We start from the raw sequence: 12,112 nt of genomic DNA, 5'->3' as shown, positions 1-12,112 counted from the left end.
AGACTCCCAGGATGAAGGTAACAACACACCAGCCAGCACAGGAATGGAAGAAATTCCTTACTGCCTAATTGATAAAAAGAAAAAACACAAGTGTTTGTGTGTGGTACCAACATTAAAACCAAGCACTTCCAAATATGCTTAAAGTTAGATTTGGCCTTAGTTTTGCAGAATTAGGGACTAAATTAAGAGTGGGGCAACTGCCAAAGTACAACAGATCAGCAATTTGTCTGACCAGTTATTCCATCTAAAAATGGCTGATTTTAAAGAGGCAGAACCTTTCATCCAAGAATTCAATTAACTTCATGAAGTAATTAATTAAGCTTTACAACATCCCTGGATAAGCATTACAACCCCATTTTACAGAGAAAGAGCATGAGACACAGAAAGGTTAAGTGACTGCCCAATATGTCAGTGATTTAGAAAACAAGTCCTGATTCTGATACGTTTGCTCTAACCACTAGATACTCACTGAGGGGCTGATCCAAAACTTCCCATTGCCTTCAGTGGCTTATATACCAGAACTTCAGTGCCTAATTGAAATTTCCCCCAAAGGAACCTGCTCAACTACTCCTACAGAAGACTCCTCTATTACCATACCGTAGAGAAGGGGGTGGGTGAAGGGTTCGTCCTAACTCCAGATGATACTTCGAAGAATCTGAATCTCCGGTGAATCCAACTAAACTGTTTGTCTTAGTAGTAATGTGAGTCTTTTATATAAAGCTCCAATACATTTTACTTCATGGTTATTAATTTTGCAGTCAAAATCTCATTGCTTACAATACTGTATTATCCTTATGCCACACAATCCAAGATAAATAACTGCTTAAGTATTAGTGATCTTAACGAAGTGGTGCTAAATCTAGTGACAGATTTGGAGGGAAGCGTTCTGGAATGGTTAGACAACAGCACCAGAATTCAGGACACCTGTGTTTTATTCCTATACTGTGCCATTTTGTCCCTGTATACCTTTGGACAAGTCACCTAAACTTTTTGTGCCTCTGTAAAAGGAGGACAGGAAGGCTTACCTACCTACAGAACTTTCTGAGATGCTTGGATAAAAACTGTTATACAAGCAAAAGTAGTATTACCAAGGGGAGGGTAGAAATTCATTTAATTATATGTATATGCAAAAATTGCATATTTACCCTGTGTAGTCAGAACTGACTGTACTTCATTTATCTAAAAAGTAAAAGTAACGGGTAGGGTTGTACGAAATGGCTATGTCTTGTTTTGATCTTGGATTTGGCCATTTTGGAGGACAGTGATTTGTTTTGGTGTTTCGATCTGGCCAAATCTGTTTCAGAGTTTTGATACTGTTTCAGAGATTTGGATCAGTCGGGGAGAGGCAGGGGGAGTCACGGGAGAAGCCCCCATGGCTGCCCTGTCTGGCCCCATCCCCCACCTGGCCCCAGCCTAGTCCTGGCACTTAAAAAAAAGGAAAAAGAAAAACACTGCAGTCACTGGCTCTGGCAGCAGCAATCAGGGCCTCTGAGGGCTCATGGAAGAGTCCCCCCATGCAGCACAGGGCAGTGCAGGGCAGCGGGTGGCAGTGGGAATTGCCCCCCCACCTGGCACCCATGCAGCAGCTGCCCCATGACACGTGTGTGCAGGATAGCTCGATAGAGAGGTGTGTGCTGTCTGGGAGCTGGGGCCGCTCTAGCAGTCAGCTGGAGCCCAGTAGCACTCAGCCCCAGCAGCCCCAGCTCCCAGACAGTGTGTAGTGCCCTGCTGAGCTGCGCTGCACCTGTGCCATGGGGCAGCTGCTGCACAGGTGCCAGTCGGGAGGGAGGGGGCAATTTCTGCTGCCCCCCACTGCCCCACGATGTGTGGGGTGGCTCTGCCATGAGCACCCAGAGGCCCCTATCACTGAGGCTGCAACCAATGACTGCAGGGCTTTTTTTTTTTTTTTTTTTTTTAAAGTGCCAGGAGGCTTGGGCTGGGTGAGGGATGGGGCTGGGCAGAGCAACTATAGGGGCTTCTCCCGCAGCTCCCCCAGCTGTGCTTAGCGCAAGCTAAGCCGAGCAGACTCAGGTGCTAGTGCTGGCCCTAGCCGGCAGCATGCTGTTATCTCACATGCAGACTGGGGGGCCCGCACCCCCCTGGAAGGGTTCCAGGGCTGTGTCAGGCTCCTCCCGGGGGGCACAGGCCCCCAGATCTGAATGCAGAATGACAGCAGACTGCTGTCCCTGCCCCAGAGCACTGGGATTGGAAGAGACCTCAGGGACAGACTGCAGACACTGGCCAGCTACAGATGTCAATATCTGAGCAGTCCTTTCGCCCTGCTTCCCCCACCCTCTTCTTAGTTTCTATTTCCTTGCAAGCCCAGCTCTGAAACATCCGAAACATTTCTGAAATGTTTTGGATGGTTTCAGTTTATTTTGGAGATGTTCTGGAGCCTTCCCTTTCATTTTGGATTCGATGTTTTGGGGGCCAAAACACCTCTAAAATGAAACAACTGCCGAAATTTTGCATAGCCTTAGTAACTGGGTGCGTCTACATGTTCATTAATGCACCTTAGGTACTGAGCATTTAGTTTAGTACTTGCTTACTAAAGTACTAACTAAATGCACAGTAACTCTAGTTAATGTGCAGTAGTGCCAGCTCATGTTTTTTTCATGATGCTTAGTGCGCATTAGCCTAATAACATTGCACAGTATGCTATTAGCATGGGTTTTTAACTGCCATGCTACTGCACAGTGTTATTAGGCTAATGCACAGTAAGTGTGTAATATAGACATGCCCACTGTGCTGCAAATTTATTTTAGAAAATTCTAGATTATTTGAACCATTAAAAAAACAAGTACTCAGGTTTTTTAAATCAATAGGTGATAGCTGCCTCCACTCTAAACTTGGGTAAAAAATTGGTACCCATCTATTGCAAGCATGAGGGGAGGTTCAGAAATGGTTTTAGAAATGCAAGGTATAAGAAAGTCTTTCCATGGACTTTAGGACATGTCCCTTCTAACAAGAATGTGTAAAGGGGACTTCATGGCTTATTTCCTTCAGAGAGAGACCTCTGGTTCTATAAATATTGTTTCCTTATTTTCTGGTTGAAGTGTAACACCAGGTTGTATAAAACCAGCTGTGTTGCATAGGATCTCATAATGTAACATGACAAGCATGACCTGATGTATCATATTACAAGGGGAACCTAGTGAAAATATAGCTTTCTAAAACTGTGATTATGGATGTGGACATTCTCAAATACAGAAAAGCCATTCTTTTTTGTAATTATATGTAAAACAAACTATTTCACTAGCTGGATTAAAACAAAAAATAAAATGTATGTAGGCTCAGTGTTCTTGTTTTTAACATCTTGTATCTCCCCATTTCAATTTTTAATGTCTTTCTGACCTACTGTTGTTGAAGATGAATGGCACTGAATCTAGTATCTTTCTACTCAGAGAAATTGGGAGTCTATAGCACGTGTGATCTGTTTATCTCAAATCCAGCAGACTGAGAATATTGTCACATCAGCTGTTTTTATTTGTATAATAAACCATTTTTAAATATTTACGTTAAAATATACCTCTTGGTAACTTGATTCCAAAGGGTGATGGTGACTGAACCATTTTTTAATGGTGTTTTCTTTTAATGGTCCTATCAGTCCGGACTCCCTGTGGATTTTGGCTAGAGTTGTAGCATCTGGTACCATCTGTACCAATCCTAATCAGAGAGACAGAGTCCACAAGAAAAACTTTCAAGTTTAAAGAGAGAGAAAATGTTCATTAATTTATATCACACATCACCCTATCAGCCCACACAGAAACCATACATACTTTTCAATAAGCTTTATGGACACTTTTATAGGTGCTCCAGGAGTGGGGAGGGTGGCACTTTAATTAGAGTGGCTCTAAGAGTCCTCCAATTTTGGAGGGCTGTCTTTTGGGAAAAGGTTATGTATGGTATGTGAGTAAATATGACATTGTTCTCAGGCACTCCCCAAATCTTCTGTTAAAAAAAAGATGAAATTGAGCATTAGTATACTGGTCTTTCTTGTGTAGAAACGATATTTCAGAGTTCAATTTTATTTTCTTTTGAAGCAAAATCTTCATCTATAAAGAAAAAAAAGATGACCAGGACACCTTTTTAGGATTCTACTAACCACTTGGGATTTCTCCACGGCATGCTTGCATTTCTCATTCTCCTAAGTTTCTCTGCTATGTAGTCAATAAAGCCACAGATTCTATTTTTAGTTTCTGTGGCCACAAAAAGGCCACAGAAACTATTTTAAGTTCCTGTGCTGTAGATAATCTGGGCACATCATTGGGATGCTTAAATGTCTCTACACTAATGCTAGGAGCATGGGGAACAAGCAGGAGGAACTTACACTCCTGCTTGCAAGCAACAACTTCGACCTGGTTGGACTAATTGAAACCTGCAGGGACCCTACTCATGATTGGGCAGTAGGCATTGAGGGTTATAGGTTGTACAGATGGGACAGAGTGGGGGAAAAAGGGAGGGGGTGTTGCTCTCTAAGTTAAGGAACAATATACATCCTCTATAATCAAGATGGGATCAGAGGAGGGCCAAACCAAGATATTGTGGGTCAGGATACAATGGGGTTGGGCGGAAAGAGTCTTGGTGGTGGGGGTCTACTATAAACTGCAACACCAGGAGGATGAGCTAGACCTGGAATTCTCCAGACAGCTCTCAGAGGCTGTCAGGTCAAGAGATATGGTTGTTGTGGGCAACCTAAACTACCCTAACATCTGCTGGGAGCAGCAGTCAGCCTAATGTAACCACTCATGTAGGTTCTTAACCTGCATATGGGACCTCCACCTAACGCAGGAGATATATGATCCCACTAGGGTAAACGCCTTGCTGGACTTGGTGTTAGCTACAGGGGATGACCTGGTGGGGATCTGTAGGTACAAGGTAACCTGGGGGACAGTGACCATCAATTGACTAAATTCACTATCCGGCGAAGGGTGGGTAAATTAACCAGCAGGGCTGAACTACTGGACTTCATCAAGGCTAACTTCATTGTGCTCATGAGATTAGTTAGTGAGGTGTTAAAACTCAAGAGCATTGGTGAAATGGGGGTCCAGGAAGGGTGGTCATTCCTCAAGGGAGTGAACCTATGGGCGCAGAAGGAGACAATCCCATTGTGCATAAAGGGGTGCAAAGGGGCCAAGAAGCCCTCTTGGCTGAATAGGGAAGTCCAGTAAAGCCTAAAGACAAAGAAAGAGGTATACAGGCTGTGGAAACATGGGGTAGCCACCAAGGAGGAGTGTACCTCCCTGGCTTGCACTAATCAGTTAGGAAGGCCAAAGCAGGATTAGAACTTAGGCTGGCAACAAAAATTAAGGACAACAGAAAGTCCTTCTTCAGGTATATAGGGAGCAAAAGGAAGGCACATGGTAACATAGTACACCTAGGGGACAAACTAGGGCAATTGGTGACAGAGAGGGGAGACAAAGCTGAGCTTTTCAAGGAGTTCTTTGTATCTGTATTCCTAGACACAGACTGAATCAAATTTCCCAACTGGATCATGGACAGGCACAGGAGGGACACCAACCCACCAACAGTTAATGCAGACTTAGTGAAGGGGTACTTGGAGGGGCTGGATGTGTTCAAATCAGTGGGCCTGGATGAACTTCATCCAAGGGTGCTGATTGGCTAGTGTCATAGCACAGCTGCTGGCACAGCTGTTCAAGTACTCATGGTACTCCAGTCAGATCTCAGAGGACTGGAAAAGGGCCATTGTGGTCCCTATTTTCAAGAAGGGGAGGGAGGAACCGGGAAACTATAGGCCAGTTAGTCTCACCACCTCTATCCTTGGGAAAACTCTGGAAAAAATCATTAAGGACCCCTAATGGGGAAATAATGCTGAAAGAAAATCAGCACAGATTCACTGATGGTAGATCCTGCCTGACTTACTTTGTTTCTTTTTATGACCAGATCACAAAATGCTTAGATGCAGGAGTCGAGGTAAATGTCATCCACCTAGACTTTAAGACGGCCTTCGGTACAGTATTTCATTCTGTTTTTGTAAATAAACTGACCAGCTGTGATGTCCATGATTACATGGTCAGATAGGTGACAAACTGGCTTAGGGGTCATGCCCAGAGTGGTGGTGGATGGGTTGATATTAACCTGGAAAGATGTGGGCAGTGGAGTCCCACAAGGCTTGGTCCTTGGACCAGTGCTATTCAACGTCTTCATCAGTGACTTGGATCAGGGCATGGAGAGCACCCTGTTGAAGTTTGCAGATTATAGGGCAAAGTTAACACACCAGAGGGTAGGAACAGATCCAGGCAGATCTGGACAGGTTGGAAAAATGGGCAGAACGAAACAGGATGCAGTTCAACAAAGACAAGTGCAAAGTGATGCACCTAGGGAAAAAGAACCACCAACACACTTATAGGCTGGGGGATGACCTTCTCAGCAGCACAGCAGCAGAAAGAAATCTTGGAGTCAGAGTTGACTCCAGGATGAACAAGAGTCATCAATGTGATGAAGTGATCAACAAGGCTAACCACACTTTATCATGTATTAGCAGATGCATGATGAACAGGTCCAGGGCTGTGATGTTTCCCCTCTATGTGGCACTGGTCAGGCCACAGTTGGAGTACTGCATTTAGTTTTGGGTGCTGCACTTCAAAAGGGCTGCGGAGAATCTTGAGAGGGTCCAGAGGAGGGCCATTCGTATGGTCAGAGGCCTGCAGGTAAGGCCCTACAAGGAGAGACTGAGGGACCTAGATCTCTTCAGCCTTCACAAGAGAAGGCTGAGAGGTGATCTTGTGGCTGCCTATTCATTCATCAGGGGAGGGCAGCAGGGAACAGGAGATGCTTTGTTTACTAGGGCACCCCCTGGAGTAACTAGGAACAATGGCCACAAATTGATGGAGAGCAGACTTAGGTTGGACATTAGAAAGCACTTCTTCACAGTAAGGGTTGCCAGAATCTGGAATGGGCTTCCAAGGGCGGTGGTGCTCTCCCCTACCCTGGGGATCTTCAAAAGGAGACTGTACAAACACCTAGCTGGAGTCATCTGACCCCAGCACTCTTTTCTGCCCTGGGCAGGGGGTCGGACTCAATGACCTGCTGAGGTCCCTTCTGACTCTAACATCTATGAATCTATGAATCTATTTATTTGTGCTAGAATTGCATTCAGTACAAGATTTGAAAAGCCATTAAAAAAATAGTGCGAGTCTTTTGCTGTCAGTAAATTTCTTCAGCAAGCAATTGGCATCCCTGCTATGACTTTGCTATAGCAAACCATAATGGAAAGGCATAAAGTCTTCAGATTTACTGCCCTAAAACGCATTAATATCCAAAGTGGTATTTCAAAATCAACACTGGGGGTTGTCTGTAGGGCCGTGTGAAATGGGTGTGTTTCAATTCGGTTTCAGACCTGACTGTTTCGGAGGACAGTGATTTGTTTTGGTGTTTCAGGTCACTGTCCTGTTTTGTTTTGGCTGAATCTGTGTCGGAGATTCAGCTCCACCAAATCTCCTCTGAATCTGTTCTGATTGGGGTGCAAGGGAAGCTTCGCACAGCCCTACTCAGCTGGGCAGGGCTTGGAGTTTGGGGCTGCAGGGCCCCAGTGGGGAGCAGGATGGGGCCATGGATGGCTTGTCCAGGGGAAAGGGAGGGGGAGAGCCACTGCCCTCTGTGTAGGCAAGGAGACCCTCGCGTGGATCTCTGATCCCTGACATGGCAGGTCGCAGGGCAGGGAAGCAGCACAGAGTGGAGAGCAAGCCTGCTGGTCCCTGCCATGTGACTTGGCTCCACAGGAATCAGATACCACATGGGGTCTCCTTGCCGCCGCTGCCTGCCCTGCACTGCCCCAGTGATGTGGGGCTGCACGGGGCAGGCAGAGGTAACGAGGAGACCCTGGTGTGGATCTCTGCTCCCTGCAGAGCCAGGTTACGTGGTAGGGATTGCCCAGCCCCCGGTCCAATTCCCCAGCCCCTGGGTCAATTCCCCAACTCCTTGTTTGATTCCCCAGCCCCTGGTTCGATTCCCTAGCTCTCTGATCATTCTCCCAGCTCTTTCCGGGGGGTATGGGCCCCTGGATCTGCATGCTGGGTTTCAACGGGCTGCCGCTGAAGCCTGGGGCCAGTGGCAGCACTGCAGTCATTCGGCACAGGCTGCGCCAAGTGGCTGCTGCTGGCACCAGTCTGCAGCGGCAGCCTGCTGAAACCCTGGGTGCAGGTCAGGGGTCTGTGCCCCCCCAGGAAGAGCTGGGGTAATGATCAGAGAGCTGGGGAATTGAACTGGGAGCTGGATGTCAGAGCCGTCCTTCCCCACCTCTTTCCCCTCTCCCTCTTCTTAGTTTTTGCTTCCCTGCAAGCCTGGCTCTGAAACTCCAAAATTCTCCGAAACATTTCCAAAACATTTCAGAGCCTTCCAATTAATTTCGGAGCTGTTTTGGAGCCTTCTGTTTCGATTTGGATTTGCTGTTTTGAGCACCAAAATTGCCTGAAACACCTCTGAAATGAAATGGCTTCCAAAATTTCACAAAGCCCTAGCTGTCTGGTTCTTTATTAGTCAAGAGCTTCTTTCTATCAGCACATGGAGCCAAATTTCCAAAATACCTCACTTCCCATTTGAGCAAGTCTGGCAACTAAATAGGGGCTGAACTTGCTGACCCTCTCACTATCAAGCAGTTCCCAAGGCCAGACTTCCAAAAATTCACATTTCAGAACAAAAAGTTAGTGGAGTACTTTAAAAAAAATCTGGCAGCAATTGGAATAAACAGAGGCTTTTTAATTTTTTTTTTTTGGTGAAAATTCTTGCTTAAGCTGTTAAGTAATATCACTAGCTAGAGTTGCTTTTCTTCAGATTAGGGGGCAGTGGAATGAGAGGTCAGGGTTGGGGGGCAAGAAGAAATGAACTTAACACACATAAACCTGAGACCCAATTATGAGAGGTTCTGTGCACCCTTTTTCCTTTAAGAGAAGAAAAATTAGGCATGGAAATAAATTTGGAAGGAAGGAGTTCTGTGTATTACTGATTTACATGAAATATGAATAATGTAATAAAAAACCCTTTCTAATCTATACTGACCTTGGCCTTTTCCTGTAGATAAACATCTATAAATGATCATTTGCATATCCAGTCCCTCCTGAATCCAAATCCTGTCCATCATGTGAATAATTTGCAGAACCAGCATATCTTGACGTAGATCATCTCCCATCTGTGAAAAAAAGAGCAGGAAACAAAATTTCTCTTTAAATCCCAATGACACACCCCTTTCTACCTCAATGTTACTACTCTTCTCTGTGTTTTGGGACAATATACTCAAGCTGAAAGTGTTTTGACAGCAACAGAAATGATATAATTTGTCATTTCACCTACTGCAATCTTTTAGTTGATTACTCACATGTACCTATTTGTGTTTGAAATCTATCTGGGAGAATGGATTTTTATTTATTTAATTTTTAAAATAATCTAATACCAGATCCCATTTTTTTAGAAATAACAATATTTGAACTGATATTAAGTTTCATAACTTGGTATTTGTAACAGGCTAAGGGAATCTTATTATGAATGTAAATTTTATCCATGACATGATTCATATGCAGTTTCAAACAGCAATGCAATGCTGACTGCTCTCCCCACAGAGGCAGTTAAATGATAATCTTAGAGAAATCAGGTTTTAATTGTAGCCACAAGAAGTAATGAAGGGATTATTTTTCACCATAGCTGGGTAAATGGCCTGTGAAAATAAAAGCCCTGCTTTTCCCCTCCCCCCCTATATCTAAAGTATGTCTGAGTTTTACTGCTATTTTTTAGCTTTCATCTAAAAAGTTTTTCATAAATTGCTATCTTTTAGTTACATTAAGCTGCTTTGGTCTTTTATTATGTTCCTTTTATAGAAGTATTGCAATTTACAGACATTTACTGCCACTAAATGAGTACATGAGGGGACATAAATTTCCCTTTATTGTTTTCAAATCCATTTCTCTTTCATTTAGAGCTAATCTAGATTCCAATTAATTCTGCGTAGTATTCAGACCTGAAGAGAAGTCTTTCTGTGTTTGCTCACCACACACACATAGTGTATAATCTAGAACAAAATCAATAGTTACTATTTTATTAAAGTATTACCTTTTAACAAATAATGAATTGTATTCTGGGACACATTATGATTTCCTCTACACATAAGTCCCTGGATGACAGCAGGTAGGAAACTTCATTACACATTTGCAGTGGAGGTAGACATAGCATGCATGCCCTCTTCTGAGCTTTCTGGGGTGTACTAGTGTCACTAACCTGGGGGTATGTGTTGGATGAAGTGAGGTGATACCTGACATTTTAACGTACTGGTCTGAGCTGCAAGTATAGTGTGATACACAGCTTTCCTACATGTGTATTTAAGTAAGATAGTTGTTCTTCCTTCAGCATGCTTGATGATTTTTTGTGTTCCTATGCCATGGCCAATTGTAAAACTGCATGAAAGGCCAATTATATCTCAACAGTAGAAAAAGACATAGCATAACTATGGAGAGGTCAATCAGAGTAGCAGCCCAGCATGGCCACTTAGGTGGTGATGTCACTGTTGGCTAGCTGCACCATTTGCAGCTGCCCTGTTATGTCACCGACAAGAAATTTAAACTGTGTAGACTTCAGCTTTCTGCACATAGCACTATAACATTTCTTAGAACTACCACCATTTTTAAAGATAGCAGCAATTTTGTGCTCTTCAGCTTGTATGGTACAGACAACCACACTGTGCAGTCTCATAGATGCTTTAGTTCTGCCATTTTCCTTAATCTAAAATAGAAATAATTTGAGATTAAATGTGTATTTTTTTTGTTTGCATGTATAGAAGCATGGGCAGCCTGAGTTTCATTCCAAAACCCTGAACATAGCAATGGGCTTGTATCACACAGGTCACCTCTTTTGCCATTCTATCTCAATCTCATGCAACACTGACAGGGGAAAAATCAATCCTAAATACTTTAGGGCAGAACCCGTTCTATCTGTTAGGATTTAGGAGCATAAATGCAATTCTATTCATGTCCCTGAAACACTGTCAATGCAAACAGTAGGTGTGTAGTTCTCTTCCTCATTGCTTTTTATTGACTTAGGCTTAAGGGTAGGATGACAGCATGATACAAATGCAGATGCATTAAGAGACTTTCAGGGAATTGTGTAGGGTAGAATAGGATCACTACTAGGCACTGTTAGGCACCTGCTTTGTGGAACAGGATGAAGGCAGACCTAGAAAGCTTTGGCCCTGTGGGGTGGGGCACTGGTTGTGACTGGGTTAGTGGCCAGCCTGGCACCAGACAGCATTCTTGTGCCCTCTCTAAGTCAGCACTCCAGTCCTAGTTACACTACGGGAATAGGATCTGGATATTAGTGCCAAAAGCAGCCTCTAACACAACAGTATTTTGGTTCACTAGGGATATTGTACTACAAACAGACTGCTGTAGATAGCCATATCATGAAGCCCTGAGCGATCCTTTCTCTGGGCTAGTGATTTTCAAATTAAAAAGGTAAGTGTAGGCTTATGCTTGTCCCTGCCTGGATGATCCCACATCCCCACTGCCAGGCCCCTCTGTGAGGAAACAAGCACTCTCATCTACAATGTAGTTTTTGAAATTGGGAGCCACCTAATTCAGAAAAGTTATGAAGGGGTGCCTTGAGTCCAGTAATGTGTGCCTGAAGTCCCAAAACCACAGCTCTAGACTGTGTTTTTTTTACCTCAAGAGGGAAAATAACTTGTGTTGCCCTTTGTCACTTATCCTGGCTCACTCTACAAAGTATAAAAAATGCAGTTTTCCCAGCAGTTATTTGATTCTTTACTAGTCAAGAATTTGGATGCGTCAATGTATTTCCTAAAAATATCATATAAAGTCTAACATCAAACAGCATCTTGAAAACTGAGAAGCTCACCTAAACCAAACATTTCAAACACTAGCTCTGAAATATTTTCTTTCAATGAGGCTTAAAGCAATATTATTTCAATGAGTTTTAAAGAAAAAGAAGAAGAAAAAAGAATTGGGGTTATTAGTAAGAACCTACCTTAAAAATCACATTGATATTTCTACTTGCTGTATCTGCATTGATGAAGGAGATTTTCAATGGAAAAGCACTGGATGTGAAATATGAACTGGTCTTCAGAAAAAAACAAAATACAGTATGTTATGGT

At 43.6% G+C, this 12,112-nt stretch overlaps 1 protein-coding gene across 1 annotated transcript in view; it reads right to left on the bottom strand.

Annotated features, from left to right (window-relative positions):
• The window catches only part of PIK3C2G (phosphatidylinositol-4-phosphate 3-kinase catalytic subunit type 2 gamma), a 448,194-nt gene that overhangs the window by 158,942 nt on the left and 277,140 nt on the right, over window positions 1–12,112 (bottom strand). The window contains exons 21-24 of the mRNA XM_019515837.1: window positions 11,986–12,078; window positions 9,019–9,148; window positions 3,530–3,666; window positions 26–64 (exon numbers count right to left, since the gene is read on the bottom strand). Of these exons, the coding sequence (XP_019371382.1) occupies window positions 26–64; window positions 3,530–3,666; window positions 9,019–9,148; window positions 11,986–12,078 (399 nt within the window). The remainder of the gene's footprint in view (window positions 1–25; window positions 65–3,529; window positions 3,667–9,018; window positions 9,149–11,985; window positions 12,079–12,112) is intronic.

This window comes from Gavialis gangeticus, unplaced genomic scaffold, assembly GCF_001723915.1.
Source record: "Gavialis gangeticus isolate Ggan-Ray unplaced genomic scaffold, GavGan_comp1, whole genome shotgun sequence".
NCBI lineage: Eukaryota > Metazoa > Chordata > Crocodylia > Gavialidae > Gavialis > Gavialis gangeticus.
Note: the sequence above shows the minus strand (reverse complement) of the source record. Positions and strands in the feature narration are given on the sequence as shown.